We start from the raw sequence: 21,090 nt of genomic DNA on the forward strand, positions 1-21,090 counted from the left end.
TAGTTCTTCAAAGTAAATTAAATGACAAATACAAACAATGGATTCTAGATAAGTGAGGGATTTCAATCAGTAAATTAAGACGAAGAGTGTGATAACTTGTTTTCTAAGAAATTTAACTCGTATCTACCTTTTTAGTTGAAGCTTCGAAGGTCAACAATGGTGGTTTCGAGTTGAAGGTTGCAGGAGGTTACAAGCTTCAATAATGGTTCAGTTAGCTTCAGAAGGTGCCAATGAGATATTTGGGGTGAGATTTGAAGTTAAAACAAGCTTGAAATGGAAAGAGGTTTTTTGGTTTTTGAAGCTCTTCCTGATTGAAAATGGCAGAGGTTCAGTGGCTCTCCAAGCTTGAAAATGAAGGCAAAATGATCCTCTATTTATAGGAAATAAAATGAGGTCATGGTACGTGTGAATCCAGATCTAGAACGTGTGAGCCAAGTTGGGAAATTTCATTTTGCAACTCGTGTGAAAGTGAGGATGAAATGCATGAGTTGAGCACAGAATCAGGTCGTTTTGCACTCCACTATATGCGTTTTACAACGACAAATGAGTTTGTGCATGTGCTGGTGGCCCCAAGTGAAGATTTAGATAATTCCAAGTTACAAGTCACACGTGAAATGCTGAGTCCATGGCACCATGTTTGAGCTCAGGATAAATGGAATTCCCTCGTGCGTTTTAAAATGTTCTTCGTGCCAAATGAATTTCTAATGATGGAGAATCAAATGCAAAAAGAACCAAATCAAAAGGATGCTTGAGTTGGAAATGGCATGGATGACAAGTTCAGGTTATGACTTGAATTCTAGGTCGGGCAATAGGTCGACCAAGTTTTGGACCTACTTTTGTACACACATGGGCATCTTGACCAATTCCAAAATATAGGTACTTATAGGCAAAATTAATGTTTGACCCTTGAATCAAAGTTGTAGAGGAGTTCAAATGTGACATTTGGCTCAAAGTGAATTTCAAAAATGTTGAGAAATGAGAGAGTTATGATGTTTGGACCAAGTGACATGCCATACTTGATTTTAGGCCAATCAAACATGCACCAACTTGTGATCTTTGTTATTTTCATGCATCCAAAGGCCCAAATGTTAAAGATCGGGTTCGTTCAGTACATCATTGCAGTAGTGGAGAAGATAGTGTACTATTGTACTATTAAGCTTTTAGCACAAATTTCTGATCTTTCTTCTTTAAGATGTACTTCTGATCTGAAGTAGAGAGAACATGGAAGAGATCAAGTAACGTAGACGTCCCAAGAGAGTTGAGTCTCCAGAGTCAGAATGAAGTCTTCAGAGTTTTAAAGTAGCAACTTATATGAATGACGCATCTTGATTTCTGAGTTGGAAGCAAAAGCTTTGTTGAGCCTTGAAATCTTGACTTCTGATATGATAGTAGCTTATCTTTAGAAACACTTTGAATATCCTTTTTTGATTAGCATTCAACACTCTTCAGAACTGCTGATGTCACTTCAGAAATAGATGAATAGTTCTTCTGACATGTGTCACACTAATTCTGATGATTTTCTGGACAATAATCCTTAATCAATCAAAATAATGAATCTGCACACTCAAGAAACTATTAGAGTATAAAATTGTTTCATAAAAAGTATATGTATTGTTATCATCAAAACTTAAAGATTGAATGCAGAACCAAATCTTGTTCTAACATAGAACATTCATGAGGTAAAAATTGTTGTTTAAATAGATAGTGTGATATTTTTTTTAGTGGAGTTGGGATGCTAACAAGATGATGGAAAGAAGCCCGATAATGGCACACATGGTATGTGGCCCTAGATTCAAAGATCCAGGAATTATTCCTTTCTAGCAAAGGAGGAGTGGGAAGAATATTCGAGGAATTATTTATGGTAGTTTTAAAGTGTTGAATGTTTGATGAAATAGGAGTCCAAGATTGGTAAAGAAGGGCCAATAAGGATTTCTATTGATTTGTAGTGAAAGGAAAAACACATGCATTTGATTGTTGATCTTTAAATTCTTCATATTAAATATCTTTTGAAGTGCATGTCAATAAATGATAAGTGCCAAAATGTCGATATTTTGAGTATATATTTGTGACACTTATCGATTCTAATCTTATGATTTTTGTAATAAAATCCTAACTTTTGTGTACATATGTGCATACTTGTGTTTTTGATTCATTTTTATACCAATTAATAGTTTTCCATTCATTTTATAGGTATTCATGCATCTTTGGAGCATTGAGTAATAAAGACCAAAGGCTAAGCTTCAAGAATGCAAATTCTACCAATTCATCAAAGAATAAGGCTCAAAATAAGGATGATAAAAATTATCATTTTGGTTTCCATTCATTCATATTTGGATAGAGCATTGAATAAGCTTTCCAACGCTTCGAACCGGGCGCAATTCGGAGTTACGGTTCTCAACTTATGGCGAAAACAAGATTTCACTTTTGCTGTCAGTCCGCTGAGCGGAGCGGGTCCGCTGAGCGGAGCTCCAGCGGAACAAATCAGAGTCTGGATGCAATTTTGAGTCCGCTGAGCGGAGGGGGTCCGCTAAGGGGATCTGCTAAGACAGCAGCTCGTTAAAAGGGGCAAAAATCACATTTTTAGGTTATGGGTTGGGTATTTTTGAGTCCCAACACCATCAACTTCATTCTTAGAGTAGAATTGGCTTAGAAAACAACTTCGGAGGTTGCATACGGATGATCGGGGGTGGATTGAGCGTCGAACGGAGCTGACAAACTGGGAGATTTTCGGTTCATTTCTCTTCTTCTTTGTGTATTTCTCTTTGGTTGGGTATGTTTGTATATTTACTTGAATCTTATGTATATTTACCGATTATAATGTTATATTTAACTTGCTTTACGAATCTGTGTTGATATTATTCTGGATTTTTGCTCTATGCTGGGGATTTGGGGTGCTTTAGAGATAAACTTCTTGAATCCTTATCTAGGATGATAATCTGTTGGTTCTGAACTCTAGAGATAGATTTAGAGCTAGCATTCACTGTGGGTATCTGTACTTAATGCTTTCGTGTTTGAGCGGCGCGCGAGAGATCGCCGACGCGAGAATACGGATGTTCTCGTGACTTCGCGTTAGAGATAACCTTAGTTGTGAGATGATCTCGTTTGTGCTCCAGAGATGGACGCTTATGTGAGAGATACGTGATAACATAGATGAGTATCGTAGGTTGAGTATAATGGGTTGGTAAGTGTATGTTTGTGAAGAGTGGGGTATATTTACATTCCTGATAAGTTATTTCTCTTCTAAGAATGTGTTTATTCTTACCTGTCTATATCTTTGTTTACTTTTTGCTCATTCAATCTCGAGCTCGAAACCGTAGAAATTGTTGAATGGCATCTCTCCATCTCTGAGGACGATAATTCCCGGATCAATATTTCCAAATCTTTCTTTTGTTGCTTGCCCTATACTGCATTCAACAAAATGGCGCCGTTGCCGGGGATGGTTGTGGATTGCATCGCAATAGTTTTCGTGGTTTTGAGCTTTGCATATAACGTATATATTGTATAGTTTCACGTGTATATATTTACTTGTACATGTTTACTTGTTTATGTTCACCATATAGTTACTTGTATATGTTTGCATACAAGTATACTTTGTTGGTGAATGTTGGTGAAACACGTTGAGATCGGACCAGTTCGTTATTCAAAATCTTCACTTTTCAACTTGTAAATCCAACATTCACCAATTTTCTCTTTTTGTATGATAATAATTGTATTTGTTCCATACTTGTACATATGTGTTTGTTTGTGTATATAGTTGTATACTTTCATTTTTATGTTCGTTTAATTGTTGTATATATTTGTACCCGTAACATTTGTTGAGTGGTTGGTTAGGACACTTTCTTTAGGCTTGTGCGGTGAGACGTCACCATGGCATGACGAGAGGAAGCTACTTTCCAAACACCGAAACAATAGAGGCGTCGAGCTAACGACGTAAAAAAGCGCTTGTTGGGAGGCACCCCAACGGTTGTAAAGTTTTGGTTATTTTTATGTTTATGAGGTATTTAGGTGAAGTGGAGGAAAATTGGAACAGGTGTTTCTGTTCTAATTTTTTTGGTTTTTCTGTCATCCGCTAAGCGAGCCTAGCTCCGCTAAGCGATGACAGTAAAATTTTATTTTTCTGCTCTGTACCAGTGGGGTTCCCATTCCACTTGGTTCACTCATTTTTCCCACTTTCACCAAGGCTAATTAGTAGTATATATTAGTTTTCTTTTTCTAATTCTTTTATTGGTTGTTTGTACTTGAATTTTGTCGGTGATTCGAAGATTTTTTAGGTGATTTTCCAAAGCTTGAGTGTTTCAACTTGCGGATGTATGGTAGGATATTATTTTTGAAGTTGTATCATTCAAGGTACTCATTTATCGCTTTCTATAGCATAGCATGTTTAGGAAACTTTTCATTTGCACAATTACCATACCATTCATTCTTTTGCATTACTTGCTTGTTGATTGAATCACTTTAGTTCCCAAACCATAAATGTGAGAAAGCTTTCCATTGTTCATATATGCTGGAGGCCACAATCTTTGTTTTAACTGGATTTTATTATGCTTAATCTTTTGTTTATGTTGATTTTATGAAATCATGAAAAGGATCAAGGCATTTTGTTTCATTTTGAGCACAACCACCATAACTAAATAGTCAGTTCACCTTGTGAGTGTGTGATCATTTGTTAAATCTTTTGAGCTTTTTGTCAATGTCCATGTTGTTTTTGCTAAATGCTTATCTTTGAGTGTTTAGTTGTCATTTTTGCATGGATGATTGATTCTTTGTTTTCTTGAACCCTCAACCATGATTTTTGGTATGAATTTTTACCTTGCCTTAGAAAGTAAGGAGTATTCACATGGTGATGTGGTTGAATTCAAGTTGGGAAGAGAAATGGTTGCTACTTATTTGGTTGTTGCTATGAGGTTGAAAAGAAAGAAAAAAAAGTGAAAAGAAAGAAAAGAAAAGAAAAAAAAAAGAGAAAAAGTTTTGAAAAAGAAAAAGAAAAGAGAAGTGAATAGTTGTGCTAATAAGTATTGTGATTGGTTTGAGAAACTTGTGGTTAAGGAAGAAGTTTAATCGGAATTTTTTGTTGTTTGAATCTTTGGTGGATTGATCACTCTCTTAGGTTTAGGCAAGTTTTTGTTTCGATTAGCCTTAGGACTTATCCCTTGTTTGTTAACCAAGCCACATTACAACCTTGAAAAGTCCTTGTGATTCTTGCTTTTGTATCTTCAATGTGATTTTTGGATGAATGCATAATTTAATCTTTTGTTTGCAAGATTGTTGGACGAGTGTTAAAAGTCCTTCAACTTTGTGTGTTCTTCATCCATTGATGAATTTTTGCTAGGTGTGATTCATGATGTGAGCATGTATTGTGTTAGAATGTGTTGTATGCTTTTTGTGCTTAGGATTCGTTTCGTTTACATGTTGTCGTTGTAGTATAGTGGTAAGTATTTACTTTGTTTATACGTTTTTGTATTGAGCCATACATTTGTTTTTGGTTTTCAAAACCTGTTGATTCACGATTCTTTGGTTTATTACTTTTGATTCTTTAATTTATTTGACATTGTTTGAGGACAAACAAAGTTTCAAGTTGGGGAGAGTTTGATAAGTGGCAAAATGTCGATATTTTGAATATATATTTGTGACACTTATCGATTATAATCTTATGATTTTTGTAATAAAATCCTAACTTTTGTGTACATATGTGCATACTTGTGTTTTTGATTCATTTTATACCAATTAATAGTTTTCCATTCATTTTATAGGTATTCATGCATCTTTGGAGCATTGAGTAATAAAGACCAAAGGCTAAGCTTCAAGAATGCAAATTCTACCAATTCATCAAAGAATAAGGCTCAAAATAAGGATGATAAAAATTATCATTTTGGTTTCCATTCATTCATATTTGGATAGAGCATTGAATAAGCTTTCCAACGCTTCGAACCGGGCGCAATTCGGAGTTACGGTTCTCAACTTATGGCGAAAACAAGATTTCACTTTTGCTGTCAGTCCGCTGAGCGGAGGGGGTCCGCTGAGCGGAGCTCCAGCAGAACAAATCAGAGTCTGGATGCAATTTTGAGTCCGCTGAGCGGAGGGGGTCCGCTAAGCGGACCTGCTAAGACAGCAGCTCGTTAAAAGGGGCAAAAATCACATTTTTAGGTTATGGGTTGGGTATTTTTGAGTCCCAACACCATCAACTTCATTCTTAGAGTAGAATTGGCTTAGAAAACAACTTCGGAGGTTGCATACGGATGATCGGGGGTGGATTGAGCATCGAACGGAGTTGACAAACCGGGAGATTTTCGGTTCATTTCTCTTCTTCTTTGTGTATTTCTCTTTGGTTGGGTTTGTTTGTATATTTACTTGAATCTTATGTATATTTACCGATTATAATGTTATATTTAACTTGCTTTACGAATCTGTGTTGATATTATTCTGGATTTTTGCTCTATGCTGGGGATTTGGGGTGCTTTAGAGATAAACTTCTTGAATCCTTATCTAGGATGATAATCTGTTGGTTCTGAACTCTAGAGATAGATTTAGAGCTAGCATTCACTGTGGGTATCTGTACTTAATGCTTTCGTGTTTGAGCGGCGTGCGAGAGATCGCCGACGCAAGAATACGGATGTTCTCGTGACTTCGCGTTAGAGATAACCTTAGTTGTGAGATGATCTCGTTTGTGCTCCAGAGATGGACGCTTATGTGAGAGATACGTGATAACATAGATGAGTATCGTAGGTTGAGTATAATGGGTTGGTAAGTGTATTTTTGTGAAGAGTGGGGTATATTTACATTCCTGATAAGTTATTTCTCTTCTAAGAATGTGTTTATTCTTACCTGTCTATATCTTTGTTTACTTTTTGCTCATTCAATCCCGAGCTCGAAACCGTAGAAATTGTTGAATGGCATCTCTCCATCTCTGAGGACGATAATTCCCGGATCAATATTTCCAAATCTTTCTTTTGTTGCTTGCCCTATAGTGCATTCAACAATAAACACGTTGGCTTGATTGATGTTGGATTTCTAGAGATATGGAGGCATGCAATGCTTTTTGAATCATACTTCAATGATATGTCCAATTTTGTTGCAATAACTAGAGATTTCAGATCCTCTGTCACGTCCATAGTGAAAGGGTTTATTGTAAGTATCTTGTAATTGGGTTCTAGGTGTAGATTTGGAGAAATTAGAAATAAACTTTTCTTCTTCACTAGATTGAGCAACAAATTGACCCTCTTGTTTATTTGTGGGAGAGGACTTTTAAGCTCTATTTGCAACCTTACTAGAGCATATTACTCGTTGAGACCCTTGAGAAATCTAATGACATGGTCAATTTATCTCTATGTTTTGATTAGGGGTAGCAAATTGGTATGTCCGCCCCGCAAAAAATGGGGCGAGGCGGGGCGGGCATAGTTGAGGGTGTGGGCCTAAAACCTTGACCTGTCCTGCAAAAAACTTAGGGCAGGGCGGGGAATGCCCGCAGGTTTTGCATCTTTTAGGCCTAAAAGTATAAGATTTTATGAAAATACATGTGCCCACAAAAAAACAGAACGACCATATTTGAGGTTGCGAGCCTAAAACCTTGACCCGCTCCGCAAAAAAGTGAGGGCAAAACGGGTATGCCCAAAGGACCGAACCCATTTTGTCACCCCTAATTTTGATGGTTGGGATGAGATTTCATAACATTTAGGAGTTCAAGAACAATTGGTAATGGGACAAAAATTCTATAGTTTTGGTCAGAGCTTCTTTAGACTTGTGTAGAACTAAGTTATGGTTTGATCTCCATGTCTAAGGTTGAATATCTCTTATTGAATGTCAAAGATTCAGACGATAACTCATTGATGGTAGTGATCACTAAGCTTAATCCATATCTCTTGAGTTGTATTAATACAGAGTTGTTTAATCTAAAACCCTAACCCTAAAATTTGTCTTATTCAGGCCAGCTATTGCCCGAAGAGTTAGGCTAAGGATTCACCATCGTGGTAAACTTTTTCACAGTCTTGTTAAATGGTACCTAGATGGGGTTGTAATCGAATTGAATTAGGCAAGGGATGTTGATTATGTATCATACATACAACTAGAGAAATTGATTCATGAGGTGGGATATACAAGTCTGAAGTGTATTTGGTATGTGAATCCTAGGTTTAGTTTTGCTAGGGGTCTGACAACTACAGAAAATGATAGGGATGTACTAAGGTTTATCAAGGATGTTGAAGGATTTGATATTGTGAATGTATATGTCGAGCATGCTATTGATATACCTGAAATAGTTGACGAGGGTGTAGAAATGGATGAGGATGGTACTAATGTAAATGTTGAGGGTGAGGAAAATGCTGAAGGAGTGGAAAATGCTGAAGGTGCTACAAATGCTCAGGGTCATGATAATGTTGAGGTAGAGGATAATGCTGAAGGACTGGATAATGCTGCAGGTGAGAAAAATGATGATGGTGAGGATGATGTTGGGGTAGAGGATAATGCTGAGGGTGAGAACATGAATGATGCTGATAACAATATTGATAGTAGTACAAATGATGATGGTGACTTTGTGCCTGATTGTGATGAAGAGTCTATAGAACTGGATTGGACTACAATGTTACCTACAGATACATCAACAATGCCAACTGAGAATGTTGTGGATGAGGGCTCATATCAGCTATACACTCCACCTGGTAGTGAAGATGAAGAAGAGTATGAACATTTTCCAAATTTCCAAAGTTGTGAAGATAAAAAGTTCAAGTTAGTGTTGGTGTTTAACAACAAGGATATCATTAAGGATGCTGTCAAAGAGTATGCAATGGTTAACAATAAAAATGTGTACTTCAAAAAAATGATGCAAAAAGGATGGTGGTCAATTGTGAAGAAGGCTGCAATTACCATTTGAGGTTTAGTAAGAGGGCTGGAAATCAGTTTTGGCAAATCACCTCCTTGTATGAAGAACATGCTTGTGCTAGGACTGCCTATAACAGGCAATAAAAGACTGGATGGTTGGCAAATCAGTTTGTTCACAATTCTTAGACATACTCCTAATATGAAACCAGCTGGGTTGATAGCTATATCAATTGAAAGATGGGGCGTGAAGTTGTCAACAGACCAGGCATATAGAGCTAAGAGAAAAGTTGTGGAATTGTTACAAGGTGCTGGGAGGGATCAATTCACACATCTGAGAAGCTATGCACAAGAACTCTTGAATTCTAACCCCAACAACAATGTTATTTTAAAGTGTAGTGATTCAACTAATGGACCTGTATTTGAAAGAGTCTATGTATGTTTAAATGCATGTAAAGTTGCATTTGCAAAATTCTATAGACCATTAATAGGTCTGGATGCATGCTTTTTAAAAGGTGACTATGGTGGACAATTGATGGAAGCAGTTGGGAGTGATGGGAATAACCAAATATTTCCCATTGCATAAGCTGTTGTAGAAGCTAAAACTAAGGATTCTTGGGAATGGTTCATAAATCTTCTCCTTGAAGACTTGCAGTCAGTTAACAAGGTTTCATTTGCCTTTATCTCAGATCAACAAAAGGTAATTATTGTATGCATATCCATTTAACTTATGTTAATTGTGGTCTTTTAACTATGACTTTGATTTATGCATACATTTTCAGGGACTTGTACCAGTTGCTCAAGGAATAAGTGAACATGTTGAGCAAAGGTTATGTGTAAAGCATCTGTACCGAAATTGGAAGAAGAAATATTCAGGGTTGGTTTTGAATGAGGTCTTTTGGAGTGCAGCAAGGGCTACTACCATCCCAGAATGGGAGAGAGCAATGATTAGGCTTTAAGCATTAAATGAAGAGGCTTGGAAAGATATTAAGGAAATACCTGCAAAATTTTGATCTAGATCACACTTCAAGACACATGTTAAGTGTGATCTTCAAGTTAATAATTGGTGCGAGGCATTTAACAGAGCTATTCTGGAACACAAGGACAAACCAATTATAAGCTTGTTAGAGGGAATTAAACATTACATCACCAAAAGGATTACAAGTCACAAGGAAATGATGCAAAAGTACAGTGGAGTGATATGCCCTAATATCCAAGTTATTATTGAAAAAAACAACAAGAATGCTCATGGTTGGACTCCTACTTGGCATGGTGATGATGACATGGCAATATTTGGAGTAACCAATGGGAGAGACACTTTCTGTATCAATCTCAAAGAGGGAACATGTTCATGCAGGAAATGGATGTTGAATGGGATTCCTTGCAGCCATGCAATCTCATGTATGTGGCAAATGAAGAAATCTCCAGAAGATTATGTTGATGATTATTACAAGTAAGAGTTTTAAATGTTTGATATAGCTGTTATTAGCAATATGTAACTGATATTAAGCAAGTGTTATGGCTGTTATTTGCAGGACTGTTAAATATTTGGAGTGTTATAGAAACATAATATATCCAACTAATGGACCACAGTTGTGGCCTGTTATGGATGGAGAAATTGCAGTCAACCCACCCTTGATGAGAAGGGCTATTGGGCACCCAAAAAAGATGAGGAACAAGTCAAATGATGAGCCAAGAAACCCTAATATGCTGCCAAGGACTTTGTCAACAGTCTCATGCAGGAAATGTGGAGTTGTTGGGCATAACATAAGAAGTTGCAAGGGTAAAAGAGCTGCAGATAGATCCATACCTGTTAGTGGAAACAAGAAGGCAAAGACTACAAAGGCTAAAGGAAAGACTACTGCAAAGGTTAAGGATGCTAAAAGTAAAGGAAAGGCTACTGCAAAGGTTAAGGCTACTAGGAGTAAAGGAAATGCTACTGCAAAGGTTAAGGCTACTAAGGCTACAAAGACTAAGACAAATGCATCTGAGATTGCTTCATCATCCCAGGGTCCACCTGCAACACAGCCCACTCAAGAATAGTTATAGGATTCAAGTTTATGTGATGTTTATTTTGCTTAGAATATGTCATTTTGTTATGTATGCTTTGGCAAGGTCATGAACAAGTTTCTGTTATGTTTATTTTGTTGTACTATTTTGTTATGTATGCTTTGGCGAGGTCATGAACAAGTTTCTGTTATGTCATGAACAAGTTACTGTCATGAACAAGTTAAATGTATGCTTTGGCAATTGTTATTTTGTGAATTCAATTCTATGAAACAAATTCTGTCAATTCAATTATATAGCAGAACCTTTCAATTCAAGACAATTCTATGAAACACAACTTCAATTAAAACACAAGTTTACATTAGATTTCATGGGGGACATAATCCATTACAATTGACAACAAATAACAAGTTACAACTGAACTGAACTGACAACACAAGTAAAATCACATGCCCTAAAATCACATAAATCCTACTTCATTACATTTAGCATCACAAATCCTACTGCCATAATAAATGTCATTGAAACTGATAATTTCATCAGTAAGTTCATTGCATTCAACTTCATCTTCACTTCTGCTACTTTAGTATTAGCTTCATCCAATCTAGCCCTTTCTTGCTCCAATTTTTTCTGCAGTGAATAAATAATTTCCTTGGCCCTTGAAGACGATTCATCGTCGTACCAAACAAAGTGGCTACACCTTTTATGGCCTTGTACCTGCAAACAACACATATATAGAACCACAAATTCGTTCTGCTACATACATATGAGATAAAAATGTAATCTTTCAGTTACAGCAACCATGACATTACTTTGTACATCCCACACCCAAAGAAATGTTTGCCTGGGTTCGAATCAGTCAATGAGGTCATCAATGGAGCTTCAAGCCCACACCTGCACTCGCTTCGAAACTGACATAAACGTGTAGCCCCGACACTACTCGCCTTCGTGCATTGAGACATCTCTGGAAAACGAAAACGAAAGAAGAAGAAGCAAAGGCGAAGAAGGATGAAGAAGAAGACTTCGCCCTAGGTCATGTACGCTTGCGTTGAAGGATGAAGATATAGATTTTGCCCTAATTCCTGTACTCTTGCGTTGAGAAGGATGAAGAAGACAACCTAATATTTAAAGAGTCAATTTAATCCATAAAATAACATAAAATGTTTTATGAAAATATTAAATATTAAGTTAAGAATTAAAAATTGAATTTAAAATAAAAATAGTGATGCGACAAGTGACTGGACCAAATATTAGTTGCCATGTCATTAAAATTGCACTTAAGTGATGGGAGACCTTCAAATATTCACCAAAATTGAAAATGGAGGATCTAAAACTTGGCTTTTTTAGTTTGGAGACTAAAAAGTTAAAAACATCAAAATAGGGGGACTAAAAGTTTATTTAAGCCTTATTTTTTATTTATTATTTTTAATTCAGTTTATATTCAGCATAATTAGAGAAAATCCAAACTCAAATGATATTTTTAACATTTTAAACAATTACAATACCTCTTGTTACCTCCAACAACTTTCACATGGTCTTGTCTTTCAAATGCATTCCACGTGCCTTTCCACCACCTATACTTTCCTCACTAATGGAATTTCAATCCTGTATATAATATATCCATTTTATTTATTTATTTATTTATACAACAATTTAAATCAAATTATATAAGTTTAAATAACTTATCTAATGTCAAAGTTATTACTATAAATTAACATGATAACTTAATTGTTAATTAGCAGACAAAATAGATGTGACATGTCCTCTTTACATATATTTTCTGTCTCCTTACTTTACTTTTTCTTGCCAAAATTCCTGTCTCATACATTTTTCCAAAACAGAACCTCCCCAGTTTTTTATATTCTCTCTTTCCCTCCTTCTATCTAAACCGTAGATTTCCCACACTAACTTCATTAACATAATTAAATAAACCACAACCAGCACCACCACCACAACCACACATATCTCACAACTATATCATATATTAATTCTCCTACATATCATATATCATATATCATATCATATAGTACTACAAAAATAAATAACACTACTGTTAATTTTTCATCCTCTTTCATCTCTTGTCACATACACATTTTTGTCTTACTTATAGAACTTGTATTATAGTTCTACATAGGGATAAATACTAACCTACGCCATAGGAACTGTTAGTTATTCACCACTAATATTCCTTGCAGCACTTTTTCTCTGTTGTTGTGTGCGTTTTGTATATGATTTTTTTTAGCTTATTATAAGGCAACAAAGAAAGCCAATACTTTTTTGAACTCAAACAGAACCAGCAGCTTTGTCTCTCAAACAACATGGATAATGGTTGCTTCTCTACGCCGAGGCGTGATTTTCCTGCTGGTTTACGAGTTCTTGTTGTCGATGATGATCCAACTTGGCTTAAGATCCTTGAAAAGATGCTCAAGAAGTGTAATTATGAAGGTTTGTTTCATTTGATTCAATTTGACTCAACATGCTTCTTCTTTTGTTATGTTATAATTATGTTACATGATTGACTGTATGTATTCTGTTATTTGATTCAGTGACCACATGTTGCTTAGCAAGACAAGCTCTAAACTTGCTTCGCGAAAGGAAAGACGGATATGATATAGTCATCAGCGATGTAAACATGCCTGACATGGACGGTTTCAAGCTTCTCGAGCATGTTGGACTTGAGATGGATCTTCCTGTCATTAGTCAGTTCTCTATCAATATACTATATTCAAGTTTTTTAGTTCAATGATAACATTGTAATCCTTTGATCGAATTGATTGAAACTTGTAATTCGTCGTTGACAAAATCAAACTTTGCAATGCTGTTCAGTGATGTCTGTGGATGGAGAAACGAGCAGGGTGATGAAAGGCGTTCAACATGGAGCGTGCGATTATCTTCTTAAGCCTATAAGGATGAAAGAGCTGCGAAACATATGGCAACATGTTTTCAGAAAAAGGATACACGAGGTTAGAGAATTTGAAAATTTCGAGAGTTTTGAGAGCATGCACTTGATGAGAAATGGATCAGATCTGTCTGAGGAGGGGAACATGTTTGCTTTAGAAGATATGACCTCATCGAAGAAGCGCAAAGATGTAGATGGCAAACACGACGACAGAGAATTTTTGGATTCATCTTCCTCAAAGAAAGCTAGAGTAGTTTGGTCTGTAGATCTTCATCAAAAGTTTGTTAAAGCAGTGAATCAGATTGGATTTGATAGTAAGTTTCTTGTAAAGGTTCTCTGCATTGTTATTCAGAATCATCATTGATACTTCTATAAATCTAGTTGTTATGCTTAACCTTGCACTTTTCTAAATAAGTGTGTTTAAGCAAACAACTTAATTAAGAACTTATGAAATAAGCACTTATTACATAAACACTTATGTATAAGCAATTTCTTTAATCAAAGAGGGAATTTGGTTAAACTGTTTTCATTCAAGTAGTTAGTTGCTTTCTTAGACTATCCTGAGGAGCGTGTTGAATTAAGCTGAAAACGACTAATGGACAATTTTAAACTAATTTCATAATCTCTTTTAAATACAGAAAAAAGTTCTTACATCATAACAAAAGCCTGAATAAGTTGTAAATAAGATCTTCCAAGTGTGATTACCTAGCATAGTCTGTTTGTTGATCATATCTTTTGTGCTGTTTGGCAGAAGTTGGTCCCAAGAAAATACTAGATTTGATGAATGTTCCATGGCTGAGTAGAGAGAATGTTGCTAGCCACTTGCAGGTGATGCTATAATTTCACTTCTTGAATAATGCATAAATGAAAAAACAGCAGTACTGAAAAGGAGAATACATGTTTCTGCAATTTTTTTCTACAGTTTTGAAGTTCAAAACTCATGTTTCTAATGAGAACTTTTTTGTTGCGCAGAAATACAGGCTTTACTTGAGCAGGCTTCAGAAAGATAATGAACAAAAATCTACCTCAAGTGGAATGAAGCATTCTGATTTACCTTTAAAAGATGTAGGAAGTTTTGGATTTCAGAACTCGGCAGACAAGCAACAAAACGATGCTTCAATTGATCGATACAACTATTCAGAAGGAACCTTACAACACCAGAACATGGAAACTAAAAGTCGTGAAAGTAATCCCAAAGGAATCGTTCCACATTCCACTACGACAGAAAAAGTAAAAGCTTTTGTCCCTCTTGAAACAGAAGGAAAGCATGCAGGATTCCAAAGCACCATGTCGACGACACAGTATTCTTGGACTGAAATTCCGAAAACACAGCTAAAAAAAGAACAGAAGCCACTTGTTCATCCAGAGGATAACTTCAACCTATTGCCCTTACATGGTAAGCAGCATAGCATTCAAGTTGATCAATCACAGTCAATTGCTTCAATTAGTTCTACTCCCTCTATGGCGAAGCAAAATGTTGCTGGTTGTGTAGAAACAAAACCAAGGTTTGCTGATTACAAGAAAGACTACACTACTAGTTCAGTGAGTTCGATAAGAAGTTCAGTTGACACTTTTCCTTTCCAACCCGGAAACCTGATGGTGAATTATCAACCTTCACAACCCACTTCAACCATAAATTTGGGCTTAAAAACACAGTCATACAATAATCTCAGTTGCATTTCTGATCTAGAGTCTTACCAAAGAAACCTACTTTTTGGAGGTGAAGCTGCTTCTGCTGCGCCTTTGGACGAAGACCTGTATTTCTATTGGCATAATATGAACTTTGGTCAGCCGAATATTGGGATGTCTGAGTATTATGATCCAGGGCTTCTCACAGAAGTTCCAAACCACTTATATGATTCAGCAGATTATTCAGTAATTGATCAAGGTCTATTCATAGCATGATAAGCTCTGATATTTCCTGCTTATATTCAGCAAAAATCAGATTTTCATGCATGAAATGGCAGATTTAATGTTTGAAGTAGTCAGCTATATTTATCTATTATTGAACAATTATAAGGATTGGGGGATTCTTTTTCCTATCATCAAGGATTTAGATATTATTACAACATACCAACATGTAACATGTAAAAAAGTATGGGGTGATAACAAATATTAAGCTTAAGTAATAACCTTGCTTCCTTATTTTTTTTGTTCCAAGACTTGTTTGAGAAAAAATATGCATTGTAACTTCAACCAAAGTATAAATGACAGAATATTTTTCAAATTGCAGCTGTTATTTTCTGCTGCTATGGATATGACTAACCATGTTAGTTGTTTGAACTAGGTTATGTTAACCATATAAATTGTAGCAAAAAAATCGATGTATAAAAATAGCACAGCACTAAAAATAGGAGAGTAATATGAACAGATAAGTTTACACCAGAACAACTACTATATGAGCTGCATTAATATTATAAGGAAAAGATTCTTCTAATACATTCCCAGCAAAATATTTATGTTCTTGTAGCTTACGATTCGAATGGTTAGTCGCAAAGTGGTGAGCCACTAGCAAATTTATTTATTTTTCAAAAACAAAAAACAATGGTAGTTTATCCATGCAAATTAATGCTAACTAAAGAATATTCATGCCCCCTATTTACCTCTAGGCATATAGCCTTTAGGTGTATATAGCCTAAACTGAGTAACAGATTTACTAAAAGGGAAAAAAAGTCTACAAAATTTTCCTTCTAAATGTGTAAGCATATCACGAAATGGACCTCCAAAAGATCCTCTTACAATCAAACGATAACAACGGGTGTACTAACTTGGTAGTATACTATATTTGACAGCATGTTCTTCAAAAGACAGTCTCAGATATAACCAATTTCATGTTCTCAATGCTGAATATTTGGAGAAGCATTTTCCCATGAGGTATTTGATACTGAAGTTCCTGATTGCCTTGGTCGGTTATTTATCTCTGTAATACGTTTGGAATTATTGGTGCTAATTGGAGGCTTCCGGAGTTTTCCCAAGTTTTTTATTGTACTAGAACTAGAAGTTGCTTTCCTTTGTATTTGAACTTTCTCTTCTACCTTGGTTTTAGTTTCTTCCATCCTCTGCAAAAAATAAAATAGAAAAATTGATAAGCTATTGTGTTATGGCCATCAGTGTTTCTATAATGTGCACTGCTAATGTATTTGACAGGGATAAGAACTTACTTCTTTAGTAAGTTTGCGTTTTATTGCTCTTTCTTCGCTTCTGAATCTAAAAGGCAATGATTTGGTAGGGAGTAGGGGGCTGCTTTGGGTGATGCTGGAAGATTTCAGACAGCTGTTCACAAAATTATGGGAAAAGAAAAGACAAATGAGACTTCAAATTTTTATGCATATTATAACTTTCTGTTTCAAATTCATAAGACATAAAGTAAGGCAAAAAATTTCAGAAGACAAAATACCTTCTGCCTTGAGAAGGAAGATTTGCTGGAGCTTGATTTAACAAATCGTGAGATGCCTGAAAAGGGAAATCTTAGCAATTAGCACAATTTCTAGAAAGCTTGATTTCAATTAAATGTTTACGTCTTTTAAGGAAAATCACCAAAATAAATGTACATATGAACAAATAGAGGATGATAAGTTAATACCTGTGTTGCAGACCGTGTTGTGTCGCCAGCACCAGAAGAGAGATTGATAGACATGTGGAGTGACCTTGCGGTTAGTCTCTTCTCTATTGAGGCTCCAATAGACTTCAAACTTTTTGCAACAAAGTTAGTTCCATTTCTGGGTTTAACCGACGCAGTAGTGGTTTTACTTGCTACATCAGTGCCAGATGGAACATTGACCGACATGTGAAGTGATGATGTAACTAATCTCTTATTCTCAACTAAGCTTCCTACAGAATTCTTACTTGGTAAAAATCTGTTTGTGGCATTTCTGGGTCGTAAAGCTGCATCAGCTGTTTTGCTTGTTTCACCAGTGCCAGAAGGAAGACTGATCGACCTGCGGAGTGACCGTGCAGTTAGTCTCTTCTTCTCGACTACACCTCCAATAGAGTTATCACATTTCGAACCACTGATTATTCCAATTCTACGTGATACAGCGGCAGAAGATTTCCTTTGATCATGGGAATGAGGCAGTTTTTCAGCCGTAGCTTTGGCCAATGATTTTGGAGAAGAATTTATTTCTCTTCCCTTGACAGGCAAAGCCAAACCTTCCTGAACAGTAGTGCCCTGCAGCACCGGAATGAATATATTCAGAATGGCCAGACACGAAATTAATCACGAGAAGAAAAAAGGAAATCATATATAAACAAAGAAAGAAAGCAAAAAAAAAAATTACAGGATCAGGCGCCTTCTTTTCAATGGAGATGACAGTATTCTTGTGGACTTCAACATGTCCAAGCTGATTAGAATTATCATATAACATGCAACTTTCCACATTAAGATTCATATCATTGCAAGGATATAGGACTTTCTCAGCTACTTCCACCTTGGGAACGTCTAAATCATCACAAACAACATCTTGGTAATCGACAGTATCTTCATTTATTTCTACATCGGTTATCTCAATGCTGTCCGCTTCTAACTTTATCTCCAAATCATTTTCTTCGCCATTCCATTTAAATCGGTTTGTATCATCACGATCAACAACTTGGTAAACAATAGTCTCTTTATCTACCTCTATATTGGTTATCTCAGTGCTGTCAGCTTCCGATTTTATCTCCAAATCAGTTTCTCCGTCATCCCATTTGCATCGCTTTGTATCATCATCACAATCAACAACTTGGTAATCAACAATATCTTTACTTATCTCTTCATTGGCCGTCTCAACGCCGTCAGCTTCTGACCTTATCTGAGCAGGTGCATCAACGCATTTTCTTTCAAAACTTCGATTTGCTTCTTCAACCAACGCAGCAGCTTTCTCAGCTGCCTTTCTCTTATAATGAGCCTCAAAGTAAGCTTTTTTAGCAGCAACAGAACCCGGTTTGGAATACTTTTCAGCTTCCTCAACATAACGGTTTTGCGTGAATACCGACCATTTCTCCCAATTCAAGCTTTCGGACATATATCTCCCAAAAGAGATAGATTCTCCAAGAGCGCGAAGAGGATTACCCTGGAAAAAAAATTATATAAATTAAAAATTAATATGATAAAACATCACAGACTAATAATAACTGGGAAATTTGAATGAAATTTTGAACTTTCAAGCTATGAACATCCATTACATTACAACAACAACAACAACAACAATAACAAAAAGATTAATGGATTTATTTACCAGTGACAATGAAACCCATGAATGATTATTCCCATCCTCAATTAACACAACATGAGGAGGAATTACAGAGAAATTTTCAACGGAAAACATAAAGTGATATTGAAATAAAAGTTGAAAACATTAAAATCTAAAACACACAATTATATAATAATCTTAATATTAACGCCTTAACAGAAAAAGTTAAGTTGCATAAACAAGATTATCAAAACAAAATCCAAAATCGAAACAAACAATGCAGTTACAGACACTAAAACCGCTCAAAATCTTCTCTTTCCGCCAAACAACCAATACAAATTCACCAAACATAGAGGAAAAAAAACCAATTCTCAGTAACAAACCAATCAAAACCAAGCCATTAAAATTAAACAAACAGGGTTGAAAAAAACGAGTAAAAGATGAGAATTTGAAACTGAAACTAACCTCGTGTGGTGCGCAACTAGTGTCAGAGGGAACGGAGAAGGATCGAAAGAGATAAGGTGAAGGTGAAGATTCAGCCATAACAGAATGCAGTTAACGAAAGAACAAAACAATGCGGTTAACCTAAAATTGAATTGGTTTAGAAAAGAATGTGACTGAAATTTGAAACTTGTTTTCACTATGCTTAGTCCAACACTGATTCTGATTCTTATTAGATTATTATATGAATTTTGTATTAATTATTAATTAATTTTATAAGGAAACTTTATTTTTCTTGGCTGGATACAATCCAACAATACATTGGATATTAAATATTTGTAGTTATTATTGTTTTTCCTAAATAACGTCTAGTTTTATATTTTTATATTTTTTTTCCTTTTTTAATATTTCCAGCCGTTAGATTTACCTTTCTGGTTTTCATTATTATTCTTTAATTAAGTGAAAATTTGGTAATTTGTATCTAGATTTTGCTTTTCATATAAAACTAGGTGCTTACTTCCTTTATTTACTCTAAATAAATAAATAAACAAAATATTTTTTAATTTTGTTTTTTTTGGTTTAGATTTAGTTATATTATTTTTGTGAAAAAGTAACTTGTTTTATAAAAAATATTTAATTGAGGTTTTCATCCATTGAATATTGTTTTTTAGAATTTGAAAGAAAGTAGAATATAAAAAATTACTTTGAATGAGGATTTACTTTAAGTTGTTTCTTTTAAAAATAATTTTTGATCAATTATTTTCTTTTAAATAGAGTAATTTTGATTATTTCTTTTTTCACAAAAAAGTGATTTTGATTATGTTAAAAGTTGATGTCTAAACTTAAATATTTTCAGAAAATTTTCTAGAATATGTAACAATGGGTCTTTAGTGGATTGTTACCACTATATTTTATTACAATGAATAAACATAAATATAAAATAGTTTCATTTAAAAAATAAATATAGAAATAATTTATTATTCGTATATAATGAGTGAGAAAGGGACATTATGTGAATTTGGATAAATGAAATGTAAAGGAGGAAAATTAGATGATAAATAATAATGGCCAACGGATCTTGTCAAAATAATTAAATACTATGCTTAACGGCTATGCCGCGGTTATTGTTGTTACTTGTTCCATTTTCAATAGGTTATGGACCCATTGTACCATTTTTTGTTTATTTATTTGTTGATAGATTGATTCGTTGGATTTTTGGATTAATAATCGATAACTTTTTAAGAAATGTTTATCTCTTTTGTTTTACTTGAGAGAAACTATATCTTTTACCAAAAAAAAAAAAACTTATGTTAAATATGTTTTTTTCTAATAATTAGAATTTATTTCACTCTTTAAAGATAGTGTGAGAGGTTGCAAATATAAATTTATGTAATTTAATAATTTCTCATTTAAAATAATTTTTTCTAAAAAATTATTAGTTTAATTATAATTTTGATCTTTTTATTATTTATTTTTTTAGTTTTGATCCTTATTTTAAAATTTGGAATTTAGTTTAGTTTTTTTTAAGATTTTAGTCCTCCTACAAATCAAAAAACAATTTTTAATGACGTAAAGCTCACTTTGATGACACGTTGAACGTAAATCTTAAATAAAAATAATTTTTTTGAACAGTTTATAGTTGAACTAGCACTGACACGTCATTAATGTGAGTGTCATGTCATTAAAAATTGCATTCTGATTGCAGGGGAACTAAAATTCTCAAAAATTAAAATAAAATAACTAAAATTTTGGATTTTCAAATAG

The 21,090-nt window shown here is 34.8% G+C and overlaps 3 protein-coding genes across 3 annotated transcripts; 1 reads left to right on the top strand and 2 right to left on the bottom strand.

The window, feature by feature from the left end:
* Positions 1-11,286: 11,286 nt before the first annotated feature.
* On the bottom strand, positions 11,287-11,777 carry LOC131658098 (uncharacterized). The gene is made up of 2 exons (XM_058927432.1): positions 11,628-11,777; positions 11,287-11,532 (listed from the first exon to the last, which is right to left on the bottom strand). The coding sequence occupies exons 1-2, from the start codon at positions 11,775-11,777 to the stop codon at positions 11,287-11,289; spliced, it is 396 nt and encodes a 131-aa protein (XP_058783415.1).
* Positions 11,778-12,643: 866 nt separating this feature from the next.
* LOC131661504 (two-component response regulator ARR11) lies at positions 12,644-15,859 on the top strand. The gene is made up of 5 exons (XM_058931069.1): positions 12,644-13,260; positions 13,362-13,514; positions 13,642-14,028; positions 14,466-14,542; positions 14,687-15,859. Exons 1-5 carry the CDS (start codon positions 13,134-13,136, stop codon positions 15,617-15,619), a joined length of 1,677 nt encoding a protein of 558 aa, XP_058787052.1. The 5' UTR covers positions 12,644-13,133; the 3' UTR covers positions 15,620-15,859.
* Positions 15,860-16,128: 269 nt separating this feature from the next.
* Positions 16,129-19,564, bottom strand: LOC131661503 (uncharacterized). The gene is made up of 6 exons (XM_058931068.1): positions 19,351-19,564; positions 17,992-18,765; positions 17,298-17,882; positions 17,112-17,167; positions 16,876-16,987; positions 16,129-16,773 (listed from the first exon to the last, which is right to left on the bottom strand). Exons 1-6 carry the CDS (start codon positions 19,426-19,428, stop codon positions 16,552-16,554), a joined length of 1,827 nt encoding a protein of 608 aa, XP_058787051.1. The 5' UTR covers positions 19,429-19,564; the 3' UTR covers positions 16,129-16,551.
* Positions 19,565-21,090: the final 1,526 nt, after the last annotated feature.

The sequence above is a fragment of the Vicia villosa genome, linkage group LG3 (assembly GCF_029867415.1).
Source record: "Vicia villosa cultivar HV-30 ecotype Madison, WI linkage group LG3, Vvil1.0, whole genome shotgun sequence".
Taxonomy (NCBI): domain Eukaryota; kingdom Viridiplantae; phylum Streptophyta; class Magnoliopsida; order Fabales; family Fabaceae; genus Vicia; species Vicia villosa.

Excerpts from the sequence above, each read along its gene's own strand:
- LOC131661503 (XM_058931068.1), bottom strand. The coding sequence starts at position 19,428 with ATGGCTGAATCTTCACCTTCACCTTATCTCTTTCGATCCTTCTCCGTT. Across the intron at positions 18,766-19,350 it reads CTAGTTGCGCACCACACGAG|GGTAATCCTCTTCGCGCTCT; the intron begins GTTAGTTTCAGT and ends TTTTTTTTCCAG. Across the intron at positions 16,988-17,111 it reads CTTCCTTCTCAAGGCAGAAG|CTGTCTGAAATCTTCCAGCA; the intron begins GTATTTTGTCTT and ends TTTTGTGAACAG.
- LOC131661504 (XM_058931069.1), top strand. The coding sequence starts at position 13,134 with ATGGATAATGGTTGCTTCTCTACGCCGAGGCGTGATTTTCCTGCTGGT. Across the intron at positions 13,515-13,641 it reads GATGGATCTTCCTGTCATTA|TGATGTCTGTGGATGGAGAA; the intron begins GTCAGTTCTCTA and ends AATGCTGTTCAG. Across the intron at positions 14,543-14,686 it reads ATGTTGCTAGCCACTTGCAG|AAATACAGGCTTTACTTGAG; the intron begins GTGATGCTATAA and ends TTTGTTGCGCAG.
- LOC131658098 (XM_058927432.1), bottom strand. The coding sequence starts at position 11,777 with ATGTCTCAATGCACGAAGGCGAGTAGTGTCGGGGCTACACGTTTATGT. Across the intron at positions 11,533-11,627 it reads TTGGGTGTGGGATGTACAAA|GTACAAGGCCATAAAAGGTG; the intron begins GTAATGTCATGG and ends TGTTGTTTGCAG.